At 40.0% G+C, this 26588-nt stretch overlaps 1 protein-coding gene across 2 annotated transcripts; it reads right to left on the minus strand.

The window, feature by feature from the left end:
* Positions 1-1610: 1610 nt before the first annotated feature.
* Positions 1611-19413, minus strand: LOC131962923 (probable ribonuclease ZC3H12C). Of its 2 annotated transcripts, XM_059328029.1 has the most exons (6): positions 19287-19413; positions 9907-10784; positions 7763-7902; positions 7448-7682; positions 6260-6366; positions 1611-6162 (listed from the first exon to the last, which is right to left on the minus strand). In XM_059328029.1, the coding sequence occupies exons 2-6, from the start codon at positions 10713-10715 to the stop codon at positions 4598-4600; spliced, it is 2856 nt and encodes a 951-aa protein (XP_059184012.1). In that variant the 5' UTR covers positions 10716-10784; positions 19287-19413; the 3' UTR covers positions 1611-4597. The 2 variants fall into 2 exon arrangements, with proteins under 2 accessions (XP_059184012.1, XP_059184011.1); XM_059328028.1 differs by lacking the exon at positions 19287-19413 and having other exon boundaries at positions 9907-11280.
* Positions 19414-26588: the final 7175 nt, after the last annotated feature.

The following is a 26588-nucleotide window of genomic DNA, read 5'->3' on the forward strand; positions in this document are numbered from 1 at the left end:
AATAAACTAATGGAGTAACACCTACGTGATGTAAATGTACTGGGTACCCCCAACTTACCTAGTCCCAACCTCACCACCACAAAACAGCATGAACAAGTCGAATTTAAATGTCAAAACACACGAAAAACCAGTCTCAAAGACAGAGACACCACAAGAACAAGATGGCTGCTGGTGATCCTCACAATGGTCCTATTTCAGCCTGAACACGCCACCTCTGATTGGCCAGCTCCACAGGTGGAAATCAGCTTTCCAGGTGGATCCAATCAGCTTGTTAGCACCTGGGAAGGACACAGAAAGGCAGAAACACACACAAACAGTCCTCTGGCATGTAACTGGTGTACTTACCACCAGAGGGCGCTGTTTGTTGACTGGAATAAATGGGTCAAGGCTCCTTTAGTCTCTTCTTTTCTCTCTGGCTGAAACATAAATAAATAAACAGACATTAAAGGTAGAATATGCAGGATTTCAGTGTCTCCATCTGTAGTTACTGACTGTATCCGTCCCCGTGTCCCAGGTTCGGCGTTGACTGTCAGACGTTAGAGTCGAGCACCGACACGCTGGTCCCGGCCTACATCAAGACTCGCCACCACTGCATCTTCCAGTCCGACCTGCTGCTGTTCAGCTGCGCCGGCGCCACCAGTTGCTGCGACTACATGAAGGGCCAGGTGGCACTCTGCAAGGACTGCTTATAGCAGCAGAAGCACGGGCTGACGAGACAGGGTGATGGGGGCGGAGCCAAGGCCAAGGCGGGGGCGGCGTGATCACAGGATGAAGTAGCGAGAGGAGCGTGGGAGACTTTTTTCTTTTGGAGACGGGATTGGTCATCATATTTATTGTTTTCCAAGCTGCTGGAGGTGAAGCAGCGAGCATCCGTCACCCCCCAGGCGGTGGTGGTGGCGTTGGCGTTGGCGGCGAGCCCCGGAAGCGTGCAACATTACTTGAATGAACAAAGGGAGTCGTCTTTGGACTGGTGGACTGAAAATATCAGAGACGCACCAAGGAGACTCAGAACGCCCCCCCTCTCCATGCACCGCCCTCAATCTGAAACTGTTTATCTTTAGGTAGTTTATACTGGACTGAGGCCACACACACACACACACACACACACACACGCACACACACACACACACGCGCGCACACACACACACACACACACACACACACACACACACACACACACACACGCGCACACACACACACACACACACACTACAACAATGACAGTGGACATCACATGTTTTGCAGCAGTACTGTCTTTAATGAACAACACAGTTACAGTTGAGAATGTTACAATAATCAATTAGTTACACTGTTTTTCTACTGGCAAAATGTAAATATAATTTGTAACAGAGGATCAGTGTCGTGGCCTGTGTAGCAATTTAATATCTGCAGCACAGAAGTCATTTCATCATAACGGTTACCATCATCGCAATGGCTGAGGGAACTTTGAAAGCAAACAATGTTGGAGAAAAGTGGGATGCTTTCCAAGGCATGCTTCTCCTTTAAAGTAAATGCAAAGTTTTATAGGAAAGAAATTCCCTCTTGATCTATATTGTATGTAAAAGGAAGTTCTGAAATTAATACTAACTGATATATGAAATAACACAAGCAAAAAACAAGCCAGTTTATGTATAAGTAGGCCTAGAGGCATCTCGACAGCTACAATCATGTCACAGTAACGGCAAAGACGAAGCTTCCAGGACAGAAACACGGCTATGTACACAAATTAAACACACGCAGAAACCAAAACAAATCAAAACATGCATAACAGTTAGCTGAACATAGTTCAGAGTATTGGATGTGTCATAAGCACAATGCCATGAAGAGGCATTACTTTGGGCCCACGCTCAGGTGCCACACTGACACACAGTGCCAGGAGGCCGGAGAGAAGGCGCTTCTTCAATACACACAAAGGTTCTCTCTCATCACAGCACGTGTTATTGTACAATAAGTCATTATTTGTACAATGTGACGCGTTGGACAGAGAAGAAACCAGTGGGCTTAATGTCGCTGGCTTGTGATGAACTGTAAGAAGAGCTCACTCTGGACTTTTGGCGGCCACTTTGAACTTGTGTCACACTGATCAATGAAACTAGTAATGGATCAGATAATGCTGCCTTCAAATGGGCTCATTTTACTACTACCATATATGGATTAATAGATCCAACTGCATCGACGCATATCACTGTCTTTACTATATGCTTTTATTTTGACAATCTCCCCGTTTTGCTTTCACAAAAGAGTTATTTTGTTTGCGGCTGTCTGCAATACTTAGCTTAGCCTCCTGCCCCCGCGACCCGGCCCTGGATAAGCGGTTGAAAATGAATGAATATGGGTTTAGAGACGTAAACTGAGCACACAGATAGAACCGATCTAGGGAAATGTTCATTATTATTATTAAAAGATCATCAAACTCTTTAATTTAACCCATCCAAAAAAAATTTGCACTTCAATGCAATGTGGCACTTTATAGTGAACAGAATGTCTATTTTTCTTCTTTGTTTTAAAAAAGATTTCATTTAAATATCTGGAAGGGCTTAAAAATAAAACGTTCCAATCATATTTTTGTTGTTTTTGTAAGTCGATAAATCTTCCAGATTGTACCGCGATGGACTTTGTGATATCGACATATTGACTTGTTGTCCAATGAATCATTCTAATATCATATTATGATGAAACCCACAATTTACACCCCTAATTTTTTGCTGTGTTCTACATGAAACTCCGCCCTCTTTTAGCATCAACAACCTCGTCAGTGGAAATTCCCTCTGCCTTTGTTTTCTCCGTATCAAATTATCCTCCATGTTGCTGTTGTTCTTATGATTAAACCATTTGAACGCCAAGCACCAAAAGTCCATTTGAAGGCAGAATATATTCAACGTCCTACTAACAACCTCTGTTTTGGAAACTTGTTAAAAAACTCGGTTATATCACATCTTTTTAACAAAAAACGTCTTAAAACATTTGCAAGCGTAACAGAGATCAAAGTGGCCGCCATGGGATAATATAAAACTTTACTTATTAAACATGGTTGGGGTCTGTCCACTCAATTAATGATTTAACAGAAACAATAGATTGGTTTATGATAAAACATCAATTCTCTATTATGTCAAGCTGTAAGTAAAAGGATATCCACTTTAAGACTTAGTTAAGAGGCTGAAAAAAAGCTCAAAATGAACTGACCCCAACCTCAGAATTCTGTTTTCAAATGGGCATTTAACCGATTCCCATTTAACCCATTCCTCACGTCATCGGAGCTCCTGTAGAAAAATAAGCCAGCTTCAAACCCAAAAGAGCACATAAAGAAGCCGTCACGCCTAAACATAGTAGGCGGACGACTCCTTTTGTTCATGACATATTTGAAAATAATTGTCTCAAAGCAATTTCCACAAGATTAAAAGTCGGAACATCTCGATTGGAACGTAACTGTTGTCAATGCATCATATAGCAATACATCAAGAGTGTTTGATAGATACGGATCGACGAGTCCATGTACTGTATATAACATCAGCGACTTAGTAATGATACAATTTGTATCAAACAAGGTTTTTCTCTGTCTAGCATGGATTCAGCTGGGATCTGCTACAGACGACAGGAGACGCTGTTAGCCAAAAGCACAGCGGGGGAGTCTGTTAAATATATTTACAATACATACACGTTTGGTTTACTGATGTTCCAGATGTTCTGTCTGTAGCAGATACCAGAGTTGACCCGAAATAAAGGGCCAGAGAGAGAGAGAGAGAGATAGAGAGAGAGAGAAAGAGAGAGAGAGAGATGTCCCTTACTAAAACTAAGGTACACACGACAGGGTCACCCATCTCTACAGCTACAACTCTGACCAAAATACTCACGTCATCTCAAATAAGACGACGATCTTCCTTACCAACATGGAAAAAGCCCCACAAATGGCCGCACAACACACACAAAAAAGATTTATATAATACACAGACCTCGGTCAAATAGTAGTTTGATGCCGTCATGTGATTTACCGGATGTGGATTAAATGCTTATCAGTGGCACTTTTCTTTATAGGTATAAAGTAGAAAATCCCATCCATCTGCCGCTTTACACATGAAAGGGTGTGTTCAAACACTGTTTGACTCTGAGCTCTGAGAGTAAGTACAGTGTAGAATGCACATGTGTGTCGTCCCTGCAAATCAGAATCTGATGATAAAACATGGTGGAAATGCTTCATATCAGTCGTTTTTTATACATATGCAATACCAAGTGCCAATTGAATTTGATGCTTAGTCCTGCATGTGAAAGACACATTTAATAAGCTACTAAATAAATAAAAAGAACTAACTGGGCAGGTCGGGAACAATCGCTCTCCCCACAATTTAGTTGTCGCTGCAAAGTGACCAGAGCTGGATTTGGATTATCTTCAGCAAACTTATGCAGTGTCTCATTAAGAAAAGAAAAAGCTCTCCCTGCAGACAATCCAAAGGCATTCCAGTATCTAAAACTCCACCATGCAAACCCAACATGCTGCACAGTGTTGCAAAGGCAAATTCCAGTTTGCTCTGTTGATGCAAACCTCACACAGTTTTTCTTACCCAGACTACATAAATGCTATTGTTCTCTAACGGGAGATTCTTCAGTAGCCTGTTTGGGCTTTCTCTGCAAGTATAGCTGCTGCTAGCTGCTGGGGGTCTGTGATGTGGGGGCTTCTCGCCATCACCCGGCTCACCAGCTCCGAGGGGAAGATGTTGCACAGGTTGACGTACACTTTCTCCCTCATGTCCCCGTAGCGGCTGTGTGCGGGGGAATCTGAGTGCTGGGCCATGTAGGAGGGAGCGGCGTGGGAGGGCACTGACAGGTGAGCGCTGTGTGGCGGGTACGGAGTGCTGGATGGGTGAGGCGGGTGAGGAGAGTGAGCAGACGGCGGCGGGTGGTTTAAGTAATGTGTCGGGGACGGGTGGAGAGCTGGGTGGGAGGAGTGGTGCTGGGCGTAGCCGTCCTGCGCCCAGGGAGGGGCGTGCCAGGAGGACTGGCGCGTGTCCGGCAGGCTCTGATAGGCAGACGGCTCGTACCTGGACGGCGGTAACGGAGGCTGTCTGTAGTACGTGTCCCAGCTGGGCAAAGCTTTCGTCCGGTGGTGATGGTGCGACGTAGAGAGGTGTTCGTACAGGTGCGAGTCCGACACGCTCTCTCCTCGCGTGGGGGCCAGGCAGCGGCCCAGAGGAGAGCCGGGGGGGTGAGGGCTGGACTGGGGCAGAGAGTGATAGTCGCCTGGGCAGCTGGAGCGTGCGGCCAGCGGCTGGTGCTGCAGATGAGGGGGTAAGGGGTAGAGAGGGCGCTTTGGGGGGGCTTCTGGTGGAGGCTGATCGTGAGCACAGCTCTGCCTTGGCGCCAGGTGGTAGCTGTGCGTGTTAGACGCGTGGCTGTGTTGGATGTTTGTGTAGTCGGCGGGATGAAGGCCACATAGTTCGTGGTTGGATGCGGCGTGATGGGGATACAGCCGGCTGTGTGGATTGAAATGGACGCTGTCTTCCAGTAGCGTGTCCGGGGGGCATCCGGGACACGGCCTCTCGCCGTACGAGTCGCAGCTGCTCCCGCAACTGGCGCTGCTCTCGCTGCCGCATTCGGAGCCCGCCGAGCCCATGGAGCCGAGCCGCAGGTCCGTGTCGTTGGGGAAGCGGCAGTCCGGGCTGCGTCGGGAGGAGAGGCTCAGGCCGGAGTAAGCACGCGTTACTGAGTAGTAGCTCAAGTCTGGAGACTCACAGTGAGGGTAGAGGTCATGGCTGGGGGCTGGGAGAGCATGAGGAGTCACCGTTCTGGACTGCTGGTCCTGAGGAAGGCTAAAGCTAGACGGAGGGCCCCCAGGGGCCGGGGACATGTTTACACTCCCGCTGCTACTGCTGCTGCCACACATGCTGCTCTTCTGGCTGTCCGCCCTCCCTTTCGCCAGCTTCTCCTCAGCATCGCTGTATGACAGAGCTCTGATGCCAGGGTCTGACTGCCGCTTCTGGGCGCCTTTTTTGGCCTCGATGCTGCCAGCTGGCACGCTGTGACTCTTCACCAACCCAGTGTCTCCCTGGTTTTTTGTGGTGACACAGGTTTTGGCGCTGGCACGCAGCTCATCAGCCACGGCACGCTGAGGCTGAGCACCTCTTTCTGGGTGGTAGTACTTACACTTGTGGCCATAAGTGCACTTCTTTCCTGGAGATGAAAAGTCTCAGTAAGTAAATCTACAGAACTCTCTGTCATCACGACACAAATCAATCATGTTATCAGTCAGATTTTTGTTGTTTCTCACCGTATGGGCAAGGCTGTTTCTTCTGTTCGGGCATCACAGGTCTTTTTCTCAGAAAGTTGTCTAAGCTGGGGCCGTGACGACCAAGAGGGTCATCTGGTGGCATGAATCTGAGAGACGGGAGAGGAGGACCAGAAGATAATTACAGGACTGTAAGTTTAACACTCTGATCTCCACAAGCCACCCACAGGTTTGAGAGACACAAATAACATCATCTACCACAGCCAGAAACGGAAAAATTGTGTAATTTCAATCAAAATCAATTTATACTACATGTGTCATTTAAAAAATGGCTAAAAATAAAGTGTTTGCAGTAACCAGATCCTGTAAAAAACCATTAAATTCAGCTCTCCTCAGTGCAACTGGAAAGCAATAAATGACTCTGATGAGTGAAACAGTCACACGACAAGAATTCAGTGAAGCTTTGACTGTACACAGAGCAGAGAGGAGAGGACAAGCAAGGTTCAAATTAGAGGCTTTAAAAGTGTAGTCGTGTCATACTTGAATATATGCACTTAGTGCTTAAAAGTTTGGGGTCACCCAGAAAATGCCTGTGTTGTTTTCCATGAAAAAAAACTGTTTTATTCATGAAATGAGCTACAAGATGAATCGAAAATATAGTAAAGACATTTACAATAGTAGGAATAATAATTTAAACCTGTACAAATCTCCAACTTTACCTCTCGATACTCTGAGGAAGGATCATTGTGTTGCTTCTCAAATCAGCACAGAACAGTTTCCAGCTGTGCTAACATAATGCTCAGGTGTTTTAATGATCAATGAGCCTTTCAACACTATAAATGTGGATTAACACAATGTGCCACTGGAACACAGGACAATATATAATAGATATTTCATAAGAAAATCAGCCGTTTTCATTTTAATTTAAAAAATTGTGCTTTCTCTAAAAAACTGGGAATTTCTAAATCACCCAACACTTTTGAGGGCTAGTGTATACTGCAGTTAAAAAGTGGAGGCCACAGTGGAGGCAGACAGAATAAAATAAAATGTTATTCTCCTTTTAAATTAAAATGTCAGATGTCATGGCATTTGTTAAACCAAGTTGTGAAAGATTAATAGCTGGGAATGAGATATGAAAGGTGAACCAGAATAAAATGAACTGAGATAAATGTCACAATTATTTTAAGTCATCAAGGTCTATTTTTCTGACTCTAATCCGTCTCTACTTACTTGTCATTGACGAAGGAATACATGAGCAGCCGCTCGTCGATGAACTTCTTCCACTCGGGCTTCTCATTAGCCAGATCTCTGTAGTTGTCATTGGAGACGATGATGCCGTCTGACTCATAAGCCAGCTTGACGATGAAGCGGTCGTCGTAGCAAACCACACGGCGACCCTGGACGCGCCGCGAAGGAGTGAAGACCAGGATCTTCTCCTTCTCCAAGCGGCGCAAGATCTCCTGGTCTGTGTAGGAGGCAGTGATGAGAAAACACGCCGTGCTCCAACAACCTCACACCTTCAGGCAAAGCATTGTGTGCACCGACCTGTTATCGGGGCGTCAGGGCGGGACTGCTCCTTCCTCCACGCAGGCACAAACACTGTGATGTCATGATGGCCACGCTCGAGGAACCAATCGACAGCCAGCTGGATGCCCTGGCAGGAAAACACTTCCTTGTTGCCATGGCTGCAGGACATAGTTAAGAGGGAGACGGTTATTATTATTATATTATTATTATTATTATTAACATTCTGAGTGAGGTTTTCAGCAATAAACACATTTACTATGATGTCAAATTCTGCTGTGGGGAATCAATATCAGAGGTTTAATACTTAACTTTTCTGCATTAAAATGTCTAAAAATGACCAGACTGAGACAGTTAACAGATCATTTAATTTGGGTGCCTGTCGACTGTTTTTGTTTTTTTAAATACATTTTTTTAGACCTTATCTGGTCTTAAATGTATATTTTAACCAGATAAAGGATTTAGCCATCAGACGTCTGGATCTTACATTATCAGAGAAATTAGGTGGGGGAAAATTGATACAGTATAGTATCACAATATTTTGCGTGGCAATATTATATTGATTCATGGCTGCCAAGTATCAATATCTAGCTTTCCGTCAGTCGTAGCGGGCTAACTTTTAGGAATATACTGGAGATACTAGTAGAATATGCGACATATCGTGTCTGGAAGTTGACGAAATAATGCTGCAAACCTAGGCTTTTTTATGTTTCATTCAAAAAAATTCAGAGCAGTGAAACTAAAAGTTAAGGAAAGTTTGATAAAATGCTGCAGTTGTTGTCGTCCATACATGTTTGATATCAGTTCAGTTCAGTTTGACTGAATACTTTGTTGGTCAGTCTGTGGGTTTGACTCTTTTTGTGGAGAAATAAAAAGACTGAAGTGAGAAGAACAGACTGAGAATTTTCTCTTATTTGACAAAACAATTCTTGATTGGATTTAATTTTGTGGACACAAAATGCAGTTTAACAGTTAAATCGCAATATATTGTATCCCAATGTCACCATATCGCAAAATGCTTAAAATCACAATAATATCGTATCGTGACTCAAGTATCGGGATAAAACCGTATCGTGGGGCCGATACGCTGATTCACACCTCTCCAGCGAAACAAGCTGAGTAAACGTTAGCAGCAACTTTCTGCTGAACTGTAATGGAGAAACAATGGTTTTAAAAGTAAAACTGCTTTATTCAGCGTTCTAACCACTGGGTCTGAGACCTCCGTGGATAGTTCAGCTCCTGGTAAAAACCTCCTGACAATAAACAAATAAATTTACATTGAGGCTACGTTTACACGAGGACAGTCTGATAGGAAGACGCAAAAGTGGCGTTGCGTCTTCACTTTTTATTCCTCGTTTAGACGAGCATTTTCGGGAGGAAATCTGCTGCATACGGTGACGCAAAAGTGTGTGAAATTGGATTGTATGCAGCCAGGCGGCATCACTTAAAGCCATAAGAGCATCTTTGGGCATGCAGAAGTTTTCACGCCACACATTTTCATCAGCTACTCCTTCCACAAAGTTCTCCACCATCACTAGATCTCCCAGGTCTCGTTCACAGCCGTCTGGCTCGCCTCCGACCAATCGGTGCATCCAAAATGTGATAGAGGTAATTCCAGATCCTTCTCTGTTCACTAATACTATCTGTACATATCCTGGACATTTGGTGGAAAGACTCCTGTAAGTTTATTAGAGCTGCCAGAGCAGCTTGAAGGTCCCACCATGGAAATAATCCCACGTTTGTTTATTTCCTGTACTGGAGCATGTATGTGACGTAAACACATACGTGACGTGAGCAGATCAGATCAGAGTTTTGTGTCTTGTCAGTGTAGACGACACGCTACGGCGGAGCGGATTTAACTTTTCCACTTTGGAAGGTGGTTTCAGATTCTTGCGTTTTTAAGCCCCCAAAACGCCGTCACCGTCTAAACGAAAGGCACTTCCCATAAAATATTTTGTCGTTTTTACCCGCGTGCGTCCTCGTGTAAACGGGGCCTGAGTCATTAAGCAGAAGCTTTTATCCAAAGCGACTTACAGGAAAAAAGGGAAATCCTCCCCAGGATAAGCTGACAGGGAACACACTGAAAATCAGTCTTTTGTTATTGTGTTCATTTAAAGACCTCTCACTGCATTTAACTCTGTGTGTTTATTTATTAACTTGCTCACCTCATGGCTACGTTGCTGCCATCCACCACAATGGGCCGCAGGTTGTCCTGGTCACACAGAGAGTCTGACGGACAAGGAGAGTCCGACCTCTGGCTGTCCAGCAAATCAGAGCAGCCACAAGAGGATGAGGAGGATGAAGAAGATGAGGTAGAGGCCAACGATCCAGCCGGCTGCTCGCTGTCTGACTTGGTGCCCAGTTTGACCAGCTCTCCCAGTATGTCATTGATGAGGGTGTCGGGGCCGAGCTTGGACAGCACCAGCCGCACCGTGTCCTCGGAGTAGCCCAGCTTCAGGGCGAACTCCAGCTTGGCCTGGTACTCCTTCCCGCCAGCCTCGGGCGCTGAGGAGGGGTTGGGTGGAGGCTCGGGTGGGAGCTTACATGGGGAGCTGGGTGACGACTGAGCCGGGGTGATAAGTTCTGCTGAGGGCTCCGACGGGAGCTCAGGAGGACCCTCGGTGCCTAAGTCCACACACTGGGTCCGACAAAGCGGCTGGTGGGTGTTCTTACTGTGAGCCGACCCCCCCTCTCCTCCATCCGGGTCGAGGCCGGCGGCGGCGGCGTCGGAGGCGCTGGGAGACGGCGCCGGCTCGCACTCTGCATCCGACCCTGCGTTTTCCTCCACCGCGGCGGGCGGAGGGGTGTTGGCGGTGCTGCTGTTGCCGGAGCTCTCCTCCTGCTCCTCCATAGCAGGGGGTCCGTCAGCGCCGCCAGCCTGCCGGTCAGCCCCTGCTACGTGGAGATACTCCAAATCCAGCCCCAGGTCGAGGATGTGGCCTGCTGCTGCCTCCACATGGTCCTTCTGGCCCATGGATCTGTCACAGACATCCAGCACACGGGGCTGACTGCTGCCCTCTCACAAAGCTCGTCTCATTGGTGCCTGAAGAAAGAGACACAAAGGGAAATGAAAGGAAAAGTGTGAGATAGATTTAGGAAATTACCTGACTTCACAGACAGTGGCGGTTCTACACAGGGGCCTCCAGGGGCCACTGCCCCTGTGTAGAAGCCCTTGGCCCCTGCTGTGGCCCCTGTGTCAAATTAATAATAAAATGATCAATTTATAACGATGAATAACGGAACAATTCTGACCTATTTTTTGTTCAAACAATATCTCATTGTACACAAAAGGAACCCAGAATGTGAACATTGTATAATAGTTTAATTGTGCAATAAAAGCTAAATATAAAGATCATTCTCACTGTACTGCACTTTCAAAATTAAAAAAAGTAACTGTGCACAAAAATGAGAAATTTCATTGTCATACAAAAATAACTGTTAATGTTGGTTAGTCTCATTGCTTCAATCAATGTGGTTCTTCCAAATATGAGACTTTTGGCTAAAATAAATGTTTTGAACGCTTAAATATCATTTTTGACGATTTTTAATGTGCCCCTCTGATTAAACACTGGCCCCTCCTTGGCCCCCACAGTAAAATTGGTCTAGAACCGCTACTGTTCACAGATCCCATATTATGAAAGAAATGTATATAATTGTTGTTGTTTTTTTTATCATATATATATATATATATATATATATATATATATATATATATATATATATGATATATCTATATAGACAAATACTGTGGAAACAACCTGGAACAAACTACATCTGCATTTTAAGGGAAATTACCAGTAAAATCAGTTTAAAAATTTTTTAAGAAGTATTAGGTATCCATTCGATTCTTTTTTTAGTTGACATTAATGTTAGAGAACTACTTATTTTATTAATTTTCTAATTTCTTATTATATTTCTTTGTTATGGATTGTATAAAATGTAATGTATAGGTATGGTGATCTTTAAAAAGACATGTTTTTGTTGAATATACCTCTACAAGAAGGATATATTACCTAAACTAGTTGCATTGGTTTGCCCTTTTTTGGACATAATGTGCAAAAATCAATGGCCAATGTGTTTTATTAGAAGGAATATTCAAACATGGCCATTTTTGACAGCCCCGGCTGCAGAAACACCAAAAGTGCAGATGCAGAAGATCACTATATTTTTCTCACAAGCCAATCAGAGCAGACTGGTCTTAAAGAGACAGGAGCTAAAACTGAGCGTTTTATATAGGTATATTCAGAGTGTATGAGAAAAATAATAGTGTTTTTGTTTCTAACCTTAAAAAGACAAACATGTTCTGGTAAAAAACAAAAATAATAATCGAAATAACTGAAAGTGTGAATCTGAAGATGAGCATAACATGTCCCCTTTAAAATACTCAGTATCACCAAAAAATGGTCAGAATTAAGCTAATTGATGATCAGCACTGGTAAACAAATGAAAATCTGTTGTTGACATGTTAAGATAACACGATAAGATGCCTGCAGGGACACTGTGTAAATCCCTTAAAGTGCAGAAAGACACTAAAACAAATATTTGTGTCAAATATAAGCATGATGTCTGTTACAGAAGCAGCCAGTCTGCTGAAATGCCTGGGGAATCATTCAAAATGTGAGAATTTGCATTCTGGCTGTAATGTTTCATGATAATTTAGTGTCAATACTGACTGTCATTTTAGGAAAATCTGACTTTTTCTTGTTTTCCTAGTAAAATATTTTCCCTAAGTGATTTACATTTAGTCATTTAGCTTTTATCCAAAGCAACTAACAGAAAGAAGTGATCCTTACACTCTGAGCTCACGTAGTTTACTCTGGTTGTCTCGGGCAGTTGGGGACTCTGAGGCTGAGGCACAGACTGGCTGACACAAAGAGCCGACGGGGCCTTTCACTCTAATTAAGGGACTCCCGCGTTTTTAAAAAAGTCTGGCCACAGTGTGCTTTAACAGCGCCACGCCACAGCGCATTAATCTAATGGGGAACAGTGGGTGAACTGTTTTAAACAGAGACAGCAAGCCGTTAGCGATGGGCCCGACAGACCCTTCCCCCTCACACTCTACCTGATAATTAAAGCCCATATGCTTCCTCCCACTGGGGTGGCGGAGTCACTCATTAAGGCTCTGAGGGGCTCCGAGGCTACCGAGCCAATCAGCATCCAAGCACCGAGGACATGGGATCTGGTGAGGCTAATCTGATTGGTGTCAAAGGTTTAGAGGGACACAAATTACAGGGAGCACTTTGGAAAGTTAAAATGAGATCAGGAAACTGATACGTTAAGCTCTAGAAATAAAATTGAAGATAGAACCTGACAGATATATATCGGTTTACGGATATTATCGGCCGATATTGGCTCTTATATGCTGTCCGATATGTGCAGTGATGATGTTTATTAAGCTATTTATTTTATTCCTATTAATTATATATTTTCTTGGTTATAATGTATAGGATTGGCTGACAATTTACTATGCTGTTTGTATATTGTATACCAATGTTAAATATCACTTAATAAAGTCTAATCGGTGCACAATCCACACAAAAAAGGTTTATTTTCATTCCAGCTCCAAAGAATTACTCTATTGACCACCATGTAGGTTATCTAAGACCAGAAGCTATTGTTGGATTTTCACATTTCCAACGGTCCTTGAACAAATCATGTGTGACAAACGCTTCCTATGGAAAAATAACTAAAGCAAAGCTTCAAATTCTTGTGTCTTTTATTCTATGTGTCATTATAGATTTAACAAAAAGTGTTTGCAGTAACCAGATCCTGTAAAAAGCATTAAATTCAGCTCTCATCAGCACAACTAGGAAGCCATAAATGACTCTGGTGAGACCAACAGTCACTTGACAAGAATTCAGTGAAACTTTGACTGGACTGCAGGCTGTTTACACAGAGCAGAGAGGAGAGGACAGGAGATTCTAATTAGAGGCTTTAGAAGCATCAATAGTTTAATATGTTTATCTTTTTTTCCAATATTGGTAACACTTGTGGTAACTTGAAAAATGTTGTATATATAGATTCTATTTTTGTAAAATAAACAATCAAAGAAATTAAACTTTGTGTGTTTTTTTCTTCTTTTAATTTTTTTTTTTTTTGCATTATAATTGGATTATACAACCACAGTTGAGTTACCAGCTCAAAAAAGGGTGTGTTCTGAGGGTTAAGTCTACATGAAATTGAATGTTTTAATATCTAAAAAAAGATTTCAAAATAAAATATTTTCCAAAAGGAAGCACCTTTTCTGACAGCTGTCTTCTTTTCAAATGTGTCAAATCTTTCAAAGGGTGGATTTATCATTCATGAACAAAAACTCTTTGTGTAAATATTTATGCATTTTTAATTCTCTGATGTGTAGATAGCGAGAAGTTTTAAACTTAATTTTTTTTTGCATTATAATTGGATTATACTACCACAGTTGAGTTAACAGCTCAAAAAAGGGTGTGTTCTGAGGGTTAAGTCTACATGAAATTGAATGTTTTAATATCTAAAAAAAGATTTCAAAATAAAATATTTTCCAAAAGGAAGCAAAAAATATGAAATTCCACAAATGTAAATGTGCAGTTTGCGTTCAGACTTGACTCAAAATCCACACAAAACTGGTAGAACAGATGATGGAAGGGGAAGTGACTTAAAGATGGCGGTGGTGGGGGATGGCGGGGCGGAGTGAGTGCGCATTTTATGAAAAAGGGCTGCCTAGCAACCCGGCTGAGCCACTGTTGCTAAGCTACAGCTGTTGAAAGCATTCTCCCCTCCAAATGCCAAAACAGAGGCTGCGGCGTTCAGTCTGCGCCCCGCCCTCCACACACACACAGAACAAAAAGATGTGGTGTTGGGGTGGGGGAGGGAGGGGTTTAAGTGTGCCTTACTGGCAAACCACCCCGCCACCCAAGACCACAATAGACCAGCAGGAGGGATCAGGACCGGGACCTTGGCACTGACGAATGTGGGTTTCAATGGTGCCCATGCACACACCTCACAAAGTGACTCATACTGCTGTGGCTGCTGGGAACACTTCATTAGGTTGATAATCCAAAATATCTCTTCATTTAAGGAGCCACTACAGGTGAATAGGGTCTTTTTTTTTAACTTACAGATATCACCATGAAACTTCCCCAGTTTGTTATTTACATTAAGACAGTATTTTGTGGCATTACAAGTTTTCTGAAATTTCATGTTTAGACATGCAAATGTGGTAGCCAGGCTACAAATGTGGTTAAATATGTGCTAATTTGCAGAAGCGCTCAAAAGTTTGGGGTCACCCAGAACATATCTATGTTGTTTTCCATGTTTTATTCATGATTGTTAGAAAAAGAATCGAAAATATAGTAAAAACATTGACAAGTGCAGAAAAAAATAATTTTAACCTGTCCAAATCTCCAACTTTACCTCTAGATACTCAACCAGCCTGAGGAAAGATCATTTTATTGCTTCTCTAATCAGCACAAACAGTTTTCAGCTGTGCTAAAATAAAGCTCAGGTGTTTTAATGATCAATGAGCCTTTTAAGGCTATAAATGTGGATTAACACAATGTGCCACTGGAACACAGGACAATATATAATAGATATTTCATAAGAAAATCAGCCATTTCCAGCTTCAATAGTCCTTTACCACATTAACAATGTCTACACTGTAAGTCTGATCAATTTAATGTTGTTTTAATTTTAAAAACTATGCTTTTCTTTCAAAAATAAGGACATTTCTAAGTGACCCCAAACTTTTGAGCCGTAGTGTATTTTGATTTTTGATTTATTTTGATTTTTCTTTTAATGGTCATTAACTTGGTGCTTATTTAAGGCTGGGTATCATCTGTGAAGCTGTTTTTTTCTGTTAATATTTATAGATTATTCTATCTAACAAAGAAGACAAACTTGTGAAATATTTACACAAGCAGCTGAACAACAACAACAACAATAACAACAACAACAATTTTGCCTTAATAGAATAGTAAAAATTTGGGAAACTTTTTCATTTAATGTGAAATAGAATGCTCACTTTCATTTTCATACTTGTGTTTTTGGTTTCTGGTTGACATTACATGCTTTAATAAATTCATTCATTCATTTAGTAACTCATTTCATGAATAAAACTGTTTGTTTTCATGAAAAACAACGCAGACATTTTCTGGGTGACCCCAAACTTTTGAGCTCTAGTGTACGTCAGGATGCATTACCAACAATGCAGGAAAATGAAGTCATGATGGATTCTTTAGGGTTTTTTTCAAAGTAAATGCATTTAGTCAAAGCCATATGGACATCATCTAGAGGTGCAACTAATGTTTATTTTCATTATTGGTTTATTATGTTCTCAATTAATGGATTCATTGTTTTGACTATGCAGCATATTCCCCACCAAGTTGACATAATGTGTAAACAAACCCAAAGATTATTAACTACTCAACTGAGCAAACAAACAAAATATATGACAAAGTATCTGCTGTATCATGATCATTTGATTTTGAAAGATTTTGTTGTTGTTTTAGGTGACTAACGACAGGAATCTGAGCAGCCTGTGTGATCTGATTAAATGCGAGTCTCCTCGTGTGGTCCGCAGAATAATGCATTCGCTGCTCTGTGGAATTCCCAAACCAAGCTCAGTGTTAACGGACCAACGGCAGAGCCACATCATCACACCATCTCCAGACCTCCAGGCTGAGTGGGTGCATCTTTCAAACATCAGCGAGCCAGCTCCCACACACAGCAGCACTGGCGGCTTTGATGGAGGCAGTAATGAATATGTAACACAGTCCTTACAGCGCTTTGTATGTGGGAGCTTTGTGTAAAAAAAGTGTGTGTGCAGTGGGTGAGAGAGGGGGTAAAGGGCTTTGGGTTTAAAGAGGGGGGGAGAGGGGGTTGTCTGTCTGGGGCGGTATATTCCTGCATGCCTGATACTGTGCAAAAGTTATTGTAAAAAAAAGGGGGCCGAATAATGAGCCGAGGGGGGCTGATTCTCTGTGTGTGGATCTGGATTGCGCGCTAGGCTTTCCCCGCCAGCAGCAGGGCAACAGATGTCTCCTGAGCGGTACTCGCAACTAGTGTCTCCCCTCCACACACACACACACACACACACACACACAGCCAACGGAGCGAAAATAAAGACGCAGCAGGACACACACACACTGAGGACACAGTCAGATGTGAAAGCTACACACTAACATCTTTAACATCTTTAGCCAACGCACTATTTCCCTGCTTCCTCCAGCCTCATATGACCCAGATAAGATGAAGCTTGATTTTTGTTACCCCCCCCCCCCCCACACACACACACACAAACACCACCTACCAAAAAAACAGCAACCCATCCCCCCCTCAAGTTTCGTATCAAAACACAATGTTTGAAATTCAACTGCAGCTCCAGTGCCACAGCAGCAGAGCAAAGCAAAGTTGGAGCAGGTGTATTCCTCCTGCGCTGCAAACTCTTCTGCACGTGAACATTTGCTGTTAGTTTGTACACGTAGAAACTCTGCTAGAAACTGCACTGCACCTTCTCCTCTTATCGGTGAACTATGCATGACTCACGCCCAACTGAAATGCAAGCGAATGCCAGGGTTAAGCATTTATGTAGGTGTTCACACAGCCAATAATATGTATAGCAATAAGACTAATGTGATTATATTGAATCACAGCATAAAACACGTGTCTATCTGTGCCACTTGTGAATTAAGAAATCCCACTGAATTGTGTGGGGGAAAATTTGTATTGCTTGTAGGGTTGCAAAATTACGGGAATTTTCAAACTTTCCAATTAACAGGAATTTATGGGAATTAACGGGAATTTATGGGAATAAAAAAACTGAAGGTTGGCCCTTAACAGGGGACTTAAATATAGTTGGGGAAAATATATTTTAGCATGATCTTGACTAGATTTCAATTTAATTTTGAATAGGACTTTCTTTGTGATTTGTGAGTATTATTTAACTCAACATTCAAGTTTTTGTTGTTCAAATATTTAATTGTTGAATAAAATAATTAAAACTTCATAAAGTTCTACTTACAAATAAATCTGTTGAAATTATTAATTATTCATTTTTCCAAAATTTCCCAGCTTAACTTCCCATGGAAAGTTTCTGGAAATTTACTGAAAATTTTCAACCCCTTTACCACCCTAATTTCTTAATACTGGGTTGCAGAAAAACATTCTGATAATGACTAAAGTTTAGAGCCTGACAGATATATATGCAATGACCGATATTATTGGCCGATATTGGCCCTCAAAGGCCTGTTGGTATCAGTGTATATGCTGTCCGATATGATATATATGATAACATATAATGCAGGAAAATGTTTTGATAGTCAGCAATTGACTGACATTGACTGGTAAGGATTTTTTTTTTTAGCTATTTATTTTATTCCTATTTATTCTCTATTTTGCTCTGTTATCATTTATAGATTTGGCTCACAATAATATGTTGTTTGTATAATAATGATATATATTATTCAATAAAGTTTCATGTTTGAAAAAGTAGCTTACTGGGTATATTTACAGTGGTGGAAAATCTGTGCACAAGCAATATAAAAAAGGTCGATTTTTATTGCACAATTACTATCGGCCACCATATCGGTTATCGACAAATTTTCGCCTATGAAATCAGTATCAGCCTCAAAAATCACATGTCGTTGGGACTCTATTAAGTTTCAATCCCAGTTAACTAAATACAGACTAAAAATCATGCATTTTTACACATTTGTGCAACTTGAAATTCGAACCGGACCAATTTATCGATGAGTCGTTATTATTGGCTGATGTTGGCCTATCACAGACATATCCAATATGTGCTAATATGAAAACTTTAAACAGAACAAATAATACAGAAAATGATGCTTGAAGTGATTTAGAAATGGTGTTAGCTTTACATTTTATTCTTTATTTAAATGCTGAGTAAATGATGAAATTATACTGAACATACAGTGCTTATTTAAATATTTATTCTGAATTTTCTCATTCTAAATTTCTGAAATTGGTTGACAATGTAATACATTGAATGTGTAATGCATAATAATGTTAATTTTTCTTTAACAAAGTTACATTTTTTAAGAAAGCAGCCTTCTGAGTACCGTTGCAGAGTCATATTGATGCAAAGTTGGTGCACAATCCACAAAGAAAATTTCAATTCCAGCTCAAAAACTCACTATACATATTCCCTTATATTGCTTAAGGTGCTCAAAAAACACATTGTTCAATAATTTCTGATAATAAATTAATCACTGGACAATTTTCCAGCCTGACTTTCTTCTATAGGGCTAGCAAAATAAATATAATTATTTTATTTCCCAAGATTTTAATGAAGTTTCAACTATGCCACGAAGAGCTTACAACCTTAGATGATAACAAGAAAGTAAAGAAACGACTGTTTTATTTTGGGACAGTTAATATCCACTATGGGATAGCTGTGAAAAAAGTTGAGCATAAAAGTGATTTAGGTTGCTGCAGACATGCAAGAAAAACACAGTTAGTTTCTAAAGATGGAGATCAGACCAGCCACCAAAAGGGAAGTTTAAAAGTAAGATTTCAGAGTAAGAGTCAGGTTATAGGCAGACACACTTACCAAGCCTTGGAAGAACAACAAACAATGGAGAAAGGGAAGAAGATTAGCTCATTCCTGCATATTTAAATCCTTGAAAAGCAGATTGGAAAGGTGAAACGGAGAATAAACAAGTGAATTTCCCACAGCAGCAGCAGCAGCAGCTCCATCCGAGGCTGATGCTCCAGCATCCAGCCAAACGCCTCTGTCTCAGTCTCTCCCACAGCTTTTTTTTTTCTACAGAGGCAAGTTGGACAATGAGTGGCAGAACAGATGGAGCAACAATGTCTGCCATTCCCTCGTTTAGAGTGGCTGCTCCTCAGCCAATCGGAGCGCGGCGGCCTTACAATGAGGCGCAGAGACAAGGGGAGGAGGAGGGGGAGGAGGAGGGGAGGAGGAGGGGAGTGGCTGTGGGCGAATGCCTGCAACAGCCAGTTTCCCCGAGGCACGCGTACTCAACGTGCACCAGCAAACGCACACTCCCTCTCCTAACCCGGTGTGAGAGGGCTTCCCCTGTGTGGCCGATGAATCAGCGAGGGGGGGGGGGTGGCAGAACAATGGGGCAGCACAATGGGAGGCTGGGGAGGGCAGCTGCAGTGTGAGGGCTGGGGCTATTAGGGCCCGGGGCAGCAATGGAGAACACCTGGCTACAGAGCAGCACAGTCACTCTACGCTCTTTGTCTCGGGTTCAGAGGGGGGGGGGGGGGTTCAAAACAGAAAGAAAAGAGGCAGGCTGGCTGAAAGGCTAGTGTGGCCTTTAAGAGAGTGCAAGAGGAAAGAGGAGAGTGTGGCCGGGCTGAAAGGGAGAAGGGACGAGTGTGGGGGGCGAGACACATCAAAAAGTTTTATGTCCCAATGAGTGTGAGGAGGGGACCTGCTCCTCATTGTTGCAGCACACTTAGGGCAGATGACTCGGAAGCACAAATCTTTGCCCTTCTGTCTCTTATGTGATTATGGGGCCCATGTGCAAATAACAGATATGATTGAAGGATTACATCAAAAGTCATGTCCACTCAGGGTTGACTGCTGGAGTTTTTTAACCCATAAGAACCCAGAGCCAGTAATCCTTAAAAAGGAAAATTATGGGGGATATACTATAGACCAAGTGGTTCTTATGATGAATAAACTGGACACCTTTTCCGCTTACAGAAACACAAATCTGCCTTTTTCTTTGCATCTCCACAACATTTATCAAAATTGTGAAATTGACAGTGCTGTTTAACAATAAATTATTTTTTAGATTTGTTTTTAAGTAACAAAATAATATTAAATCAATAATAAATAAAAACAAATAACCATCTGCCTTTTTTGTTCTCATCTCCATAACATATATCAAAATTGTGACGTTAATAGTGCTGTTAGACAACAAATTCCATTTCAGATTTGTTTTTAAGTAACAAAATAATAATAAATCGAGAATAAATAAATATAAATAACACTGCCTTATTGGACGGCTTCTCAATAAGCTACTGTAGCTGTAGAACACTAAAAAAACACACGTTTGTACTTGAGAAAACATACATGAACAATACTAGAACATAAAATGTTTGTGACACCTGTGTCACCGTGGGTTCTTATGGGTTAAGTAAGATTTCAGCTTCAAACGATAATTAAGTTAAACGTCACTGTGGCTATGATGCTTTTGTTTTGTTACTGACTGGGATATGATAAATATAGTTGTCTAATATGTTGAGCGGTTTTCTTTCTTCTTGTATCAGCACACTACAAAGTATCTCATTGAATTTATTTTGGTCTAATTTATTTTTATTTATTATCTTATAGATTGAATATTTATGTTTAGTTGTTTTTAGATGGTTATGGAAGTGCAATGAAGTTCATCTTATTTTTTAAAAATATATTTTTGTATCATCAATATTAATGTAAATATATACACATATATTTGAATTTATACATTTTTTATTTATTTGTATTTAAACATGTATTTTTTATTTCAGTTGAATTACAAGTTACAAAACTAATTTTGTAACTTGTAAAACTAATTTAAAAAAATATATATTTTTATGTATATGAATTTATTTATTTTTTATTTTATTTATTTATCTTATCTTTAATATTATCTTTTATAAATATATTTACATGGTATATAGTATTTATTTTATTCAACATATCTTAAATAAAAAACACACCTAAAAAAGTGTAAAAAAGTATATTTTTAAAACTTAAACTTCAATAAATGCAGGTAATTAAGTCATCTTGATCTCAATAGTGACAAAAACAATCATGGTTACAATTATTTTCCATAAAAAGAACCCTTATATTCACATTTATATGACATAAAAATCAAAAGTAATATAAATTAGTTGGCACCAGTTACACCGATGCAAATGCAGATTAAAGACATAAAAGATTCATATTGCAAAAAAGGAGGAAGTTAAAAAAAATACACCAAGTAAGGACAAATATGTAGGACAAGAAGATTTGCATCAGACTAAATATTTGAGCCATCTACAGACATTTTCTTATGAAAACAAAGTTCTGTGGATCCAGGACAGTAGCAGAACATATTCAAATAAGAGCAAGTTGTTCTCACACACTGAATGTGGAGCTCTTTCTCAGGAAAAGTCCACAAAGGTGAAAGAGGATGGTTTCAGCAGAGCATATGGAAGAATCAACCTGGTCTCACAGAAATCCGTGGAATAGCCACGGAATCGCTCAAATTTCCGTGAAACTGACACGGATTTCGCTACAATGCAAGTTAATGACAGTCATATCCCGTGGCTATTGGTTTGTTCCAAGTCACGTGACTTTTAAGGTCCCAGCGGTCAGAACAAAAAACATGGCGGACAGTTCTCTCATTTTTAGTGAAAAAAATAATATTTTGACTTTGTTTCTGCATAAAAATGGATTTTGATCACATTTCTAGCGAGAAATATATGTTTTATTTTCTAAATATTCACTCAGTGAATGTTCATAATCACTTTGTGGTGAAGATCTCGCCAGAAAAATATGACTGTCATTAACTATGACTTATGTCTTTAATCTGCATTTGCATCGGTGTAACTGGTGCCAACTAATTTATATTACTTTTGAGTTTTATGTCATATAAATGTGAATATAAGGGTTCTTTTTATGGAAAATAATTGTAACCATGATTGTTTTTGTCACTATTGAGATCAAGATGACTTAATTACCTGCATTTATTGAAGTTTAAGTTTTAAAAATATACTTTTTTACACTTTTTTTAGGTGTGTTTTTTATTTAAAATATGTTGAATAAAATAAATACTATATAACATGTAAATATATTTATAAAAGATAATATTAAAGATAAGATAAATCCGTGGCTATTTCACGGATTTCTGTGAGACCATGTTGGGAAGAATAAGTGATCTATGAGAGTAAGAAGCTCTTAAACTGATCATTTAGGAAAGAGAAGTGCAAGATTAAGATGTTTATAGTGTCATAAACTGTATCTATGACTGCTGATACACAGTGGGAATTAACAAGAAATTAACAATTTTGATGATCAAATGTATCAGATATTGTACTTTTAACTTCACTACTAGTTACTTTGCAGATGAAGATTTTTGCACACAAAACATTTGAATACTTCAGAAAATATGATGGTTTCAGGTACATTTTCCTGATTTTACTTTTATATATTTTTTTAACCTATATTCACTGCAAAACTTTTACTTTTTTTTTTTCTTTTCTCTTTATTGGGTTTTTTTTTCTTTCGTTCACATACAAAAATAAAAAATGTAGATGTTCATTTATGCTTAAAATCAACACGAAAGAGCAGAATGATAGTAGAAAAATAAAAGCAATAAAAAAATTAAATAAAAACCCACAAAAAACAAAAACAAAACAAAACAAAAAAAAAACCTAGGTGGAGTCAAATCAAATATCAAAACAAAAATAAGATTTACAAATAAAATAGATTTAAATATTAATAATACAACTCGGAGGATGTCAGGTTTTCCAAAATTTACATTTGTTAATTTTTCACTGGGTTATATTTAGTATAATAATCCATAAATGGCTGCCATATTGTGTAAAAGGTATCTATCTTACCTCTCAGGGTGAATTTTATTTTTTCTAACTGCAAATATTTTCTACAGTGTGATATTAATACTTATATGCTGTTATTCTGACTCTGAGTTGTCCCAAAGTCTGAGGAGATATTATCGGATTACATGTAGCAGACAGATTGCACAAGACTGGAAAGACTTTAAGTAAGACTTGAAGGCAACTTGAAATATGAACTTAGTGAAATACGGTTAAATATCAAGCTTTATTTGTCTTGGCAGCAAGACGTTCACATGTAATGTGAAGCAACAAAGATCGCTCCGAGTTCTTTCAGCTTTAGCGGCTCAACAGGAAAACAACTGGCTGATTAAATAAGAATGTGTTCAGAGTCAGTCTGCCCAGCGAGATAAGGGCCGAGAGGGGAGATACAACAGCTGACCAACTGCACACACACACACACACACACACACACACACACACACACACACACTGTGTCGACCATCTGTCGGAACAAACAGGTGTGTGTGCTGCTCACAACAACTGCAGCAGCAGCAGGATGATCGTTTTTCTCTTCGGAGACAGATGACACACAAAACACACTTAAAGCAAGGAGATTAATAACAGCAGAGGAGCAGTTTGGAGAAGGGAAGCAGCAGAAACCAGTGGATTATTTGCAGCATTGTTGTAATCTGCAGTTAAATATTGAGCAAATGTTTCAGAAATATTCACTTTACTGTCACTTAACCCATAGACGCCTAAAACGTCTATAAAACCTCTGGGCGATTTTAAAATAAGCCCCTAAAACCTCAAGTTTTTCTGGAAATTCAACAGAAGTGTCAACGCTTCTACTAAATAATAGATTTTTCAGCCTCCGTAGCAGATAGAAATGAAATTCAAAAAGTATTTGAGAGCTTATACAAATACTACAAAACGATGTATCCGCTTTCCAGGCTTCAATGGGTTAAATCAATAAGAATCAGTCTTTTTTTGCTAATCACTGTAGATTTTTCAGCATCAGACCCATCTGGCAGGTTAAACAAACACTATAAAATGATGATTTGCATGTAGAATCTGATCCAGGTCCGAACAGAAGGAGACCTCGTGGCCTCCTGACCCCAGTGACCTCTGACCCCTGCATGTCTACCAGCCGCTGAAAACACCTCAAACAGAGGGATGAGACATTAATTGGATTTACTTTCTAATTAAGGTTTTGGATTTCGAAGATTATGAAAATCCGGTTTCACAATGATGCTCTGGTTGTGTCTTGTGTTAGAAATCCAGCGCAGCCCTTTCCTTTACAGCAGCGAGCTTTATTTATAGTCTATATTAACAAGTATAATATATATAGAAAGATAGATTACAAAAATGTTAAATATGTTAAGGAGTTTTCAGTAGATCTATCTAGTTTCTTTTTATTTATAGTTTAAAGTTCAAGAAAATCCAGTTAAATAGACAACTTTTAAAATGTTTTTTTTGTCTTTTTCTGTATACTTTTTTAAATTCTTTATTTTTTTAATTATTATTTTGAATATTTATGTTAAGTAGTTCTTACTATTTTGATTTGAAGTGCACTAACATTACAGCATAGTCATTTTTTTATTTTAGCATTATTTATTGTAACGGATATAATTATATGCATTTTTTGTTATTTTAAAAAATATATATATTTTAGTATTGGTCATTTTTTTCAGAATTATTCTGAATATTATATATATATTATCAGTTGCATTAATTTAGTTATTGTATTTAATAATCCTGATCTCAATAATTAACCAAAATAATTATTATTATGATTTATGCCATAATCAAGCAGTGCAATGAAAACAATATAGAATATATATATATATATATATATATATATATATATATATATATATATATATATATAATATTAAATATAGGATTTGAGTCATGTTTCTGCATGCATTTGTCATTCAGTTCTATGCTCATCATGTGAAGATGAAGCCTTAAAACTCTGATGCTGCAGATCTTTAACCAATTAGATCTTTAGAACCACAATGTCAGTAGGAGTTTGTTTGTTTATTTGACTTATTTAAGTTGTTTCTGCAAGAATGAGACAAAATTGTGAGCCAGATTTCCAGGCCACACTTAAAGTTTAGAGTGAAGGAGGATGTCCATGAGTTAAAGAAAGGCATGAAATAAAAGACAGCTGCTTCCAACACCTCCCCCTGCCCATGAAAAGCGGAGAACCCAAGCCTGGACTGCTCCTGCTCTGATCCTCAGGGAGCCACTGCCAACCACTGTGCAACAAAGACACAGCTGTCAGAGACAACACACACACACACACACACACACACACACATCAGCTGTGGACAGGTGAAAGAAGACACAGTGTCCCTTCTCGGATCCAATCAGAGTGGCAGCGTGTGTTTTGCTCAGGCCTCGAGCACACAAAGTCCCCTAAAAACAGCTGGATTTCAACAACACAGCAGCATCCCCGTCACCTGCCTGTTGAAGAGGCTACAATTCACACAAACTATATAATGGATGTTAGTGAGCGCGCGGGCAGGGGCGTGCACGGTCACTGCAAACCAACACCGTCACGACCTCCCTGCAGCTTTCACCCACCGCGACCTGCAGCCTCTCCACCCAACCAGCCCGCTCTGCTGACGCTCTGTGCGGCTACTCACCTGCTCAGGGCCGCCGCTGGAGCCGCGCAGGTCGCTTTGTGATAAAAGGAGCAAATGTTCCCATCACATACTGGCGACGCAAAACATCCGGCTGGATTGCAGCGTGACCCAGCCAAAGTGCGTCAAGTTAGAGAGGGTAACGACGCGGCTTCCGCTCTGACGGGGTTTCAGAATAAAAGCACAAAAAAAAAAATGAAAGGATAATATAAAAAAAATATGGAAAACAATAAATAAATATTTAAAATATTTAAATAAAAATATATATTTAAATAAATGGGTCAGTGTCAGTGACAAATAAGGGTTGGCAAGATGTCAAATGGTGTAACCACAAAAAATGATAAATATTAAATACTTCATCCGCCTACATTGTATTTAAGTGGACTTATACATATAATTACTTAATTTAAAAAAAACATCAAATTATTTTTTTTTTAGTATTTCTACATTAACACATTTCGTCAATATTGAGCAGAACATATAACAAATACAAACATTTTTTTTTCAAAAGTTTTGACAAATTATGTAAAAATGTGTTATATACCATAACGTAAACGTGGATTGTATTTTTTCTCATTTTAGTTTGCATTGATTTCCCTGTATATAATCAGATTTTTATGGGGGGGGGGATTACTGGTTACACTAACTGACACTGGGTTGGATCACGTCATTGACCCAAATACATATAT

This window comes from Centropristis striata, chromosome 24 (assembly GCF_030273125.1).
Source record: "Centropristis striata isolate RG_2023a ecotype Rhode Island chromosome 24, C.striata_1.0, whole genome shotgun sequence".
NCBI classification, from domain to species: domain Eukaryota; kingdom Metazoa; phylum Chordata; class Actinopteri; order Perciformes; family Serranidae; genus Centropristis; species Centropristis striata.

Excerpts from the sequence above, each read along its gene's own strand:
- LOC131962923 (XM_059328029.1), bottom strand. The coding sequence starts at position 10,715 with ATGGGCCAGAAGGACCATGTGGAGGCAGCAGCAGGCCACATCCTCGAC. Across the intron at positions 7,683-7,762 it reads CCCTGACGCCCCGATAACAG|ACCAGGAGATCTTGCGCCGC; the intron begins GTCGGTGCACAC and ends CCTCCTACACAG. Across the intron at positions 6,367-7,447 it reads TATTCCTTCGTCAATGACAA|ATTCATGCCACCAGATGACC; the intron begins GTAAGTAGAGAC and ends CCCGTCTCTCAG.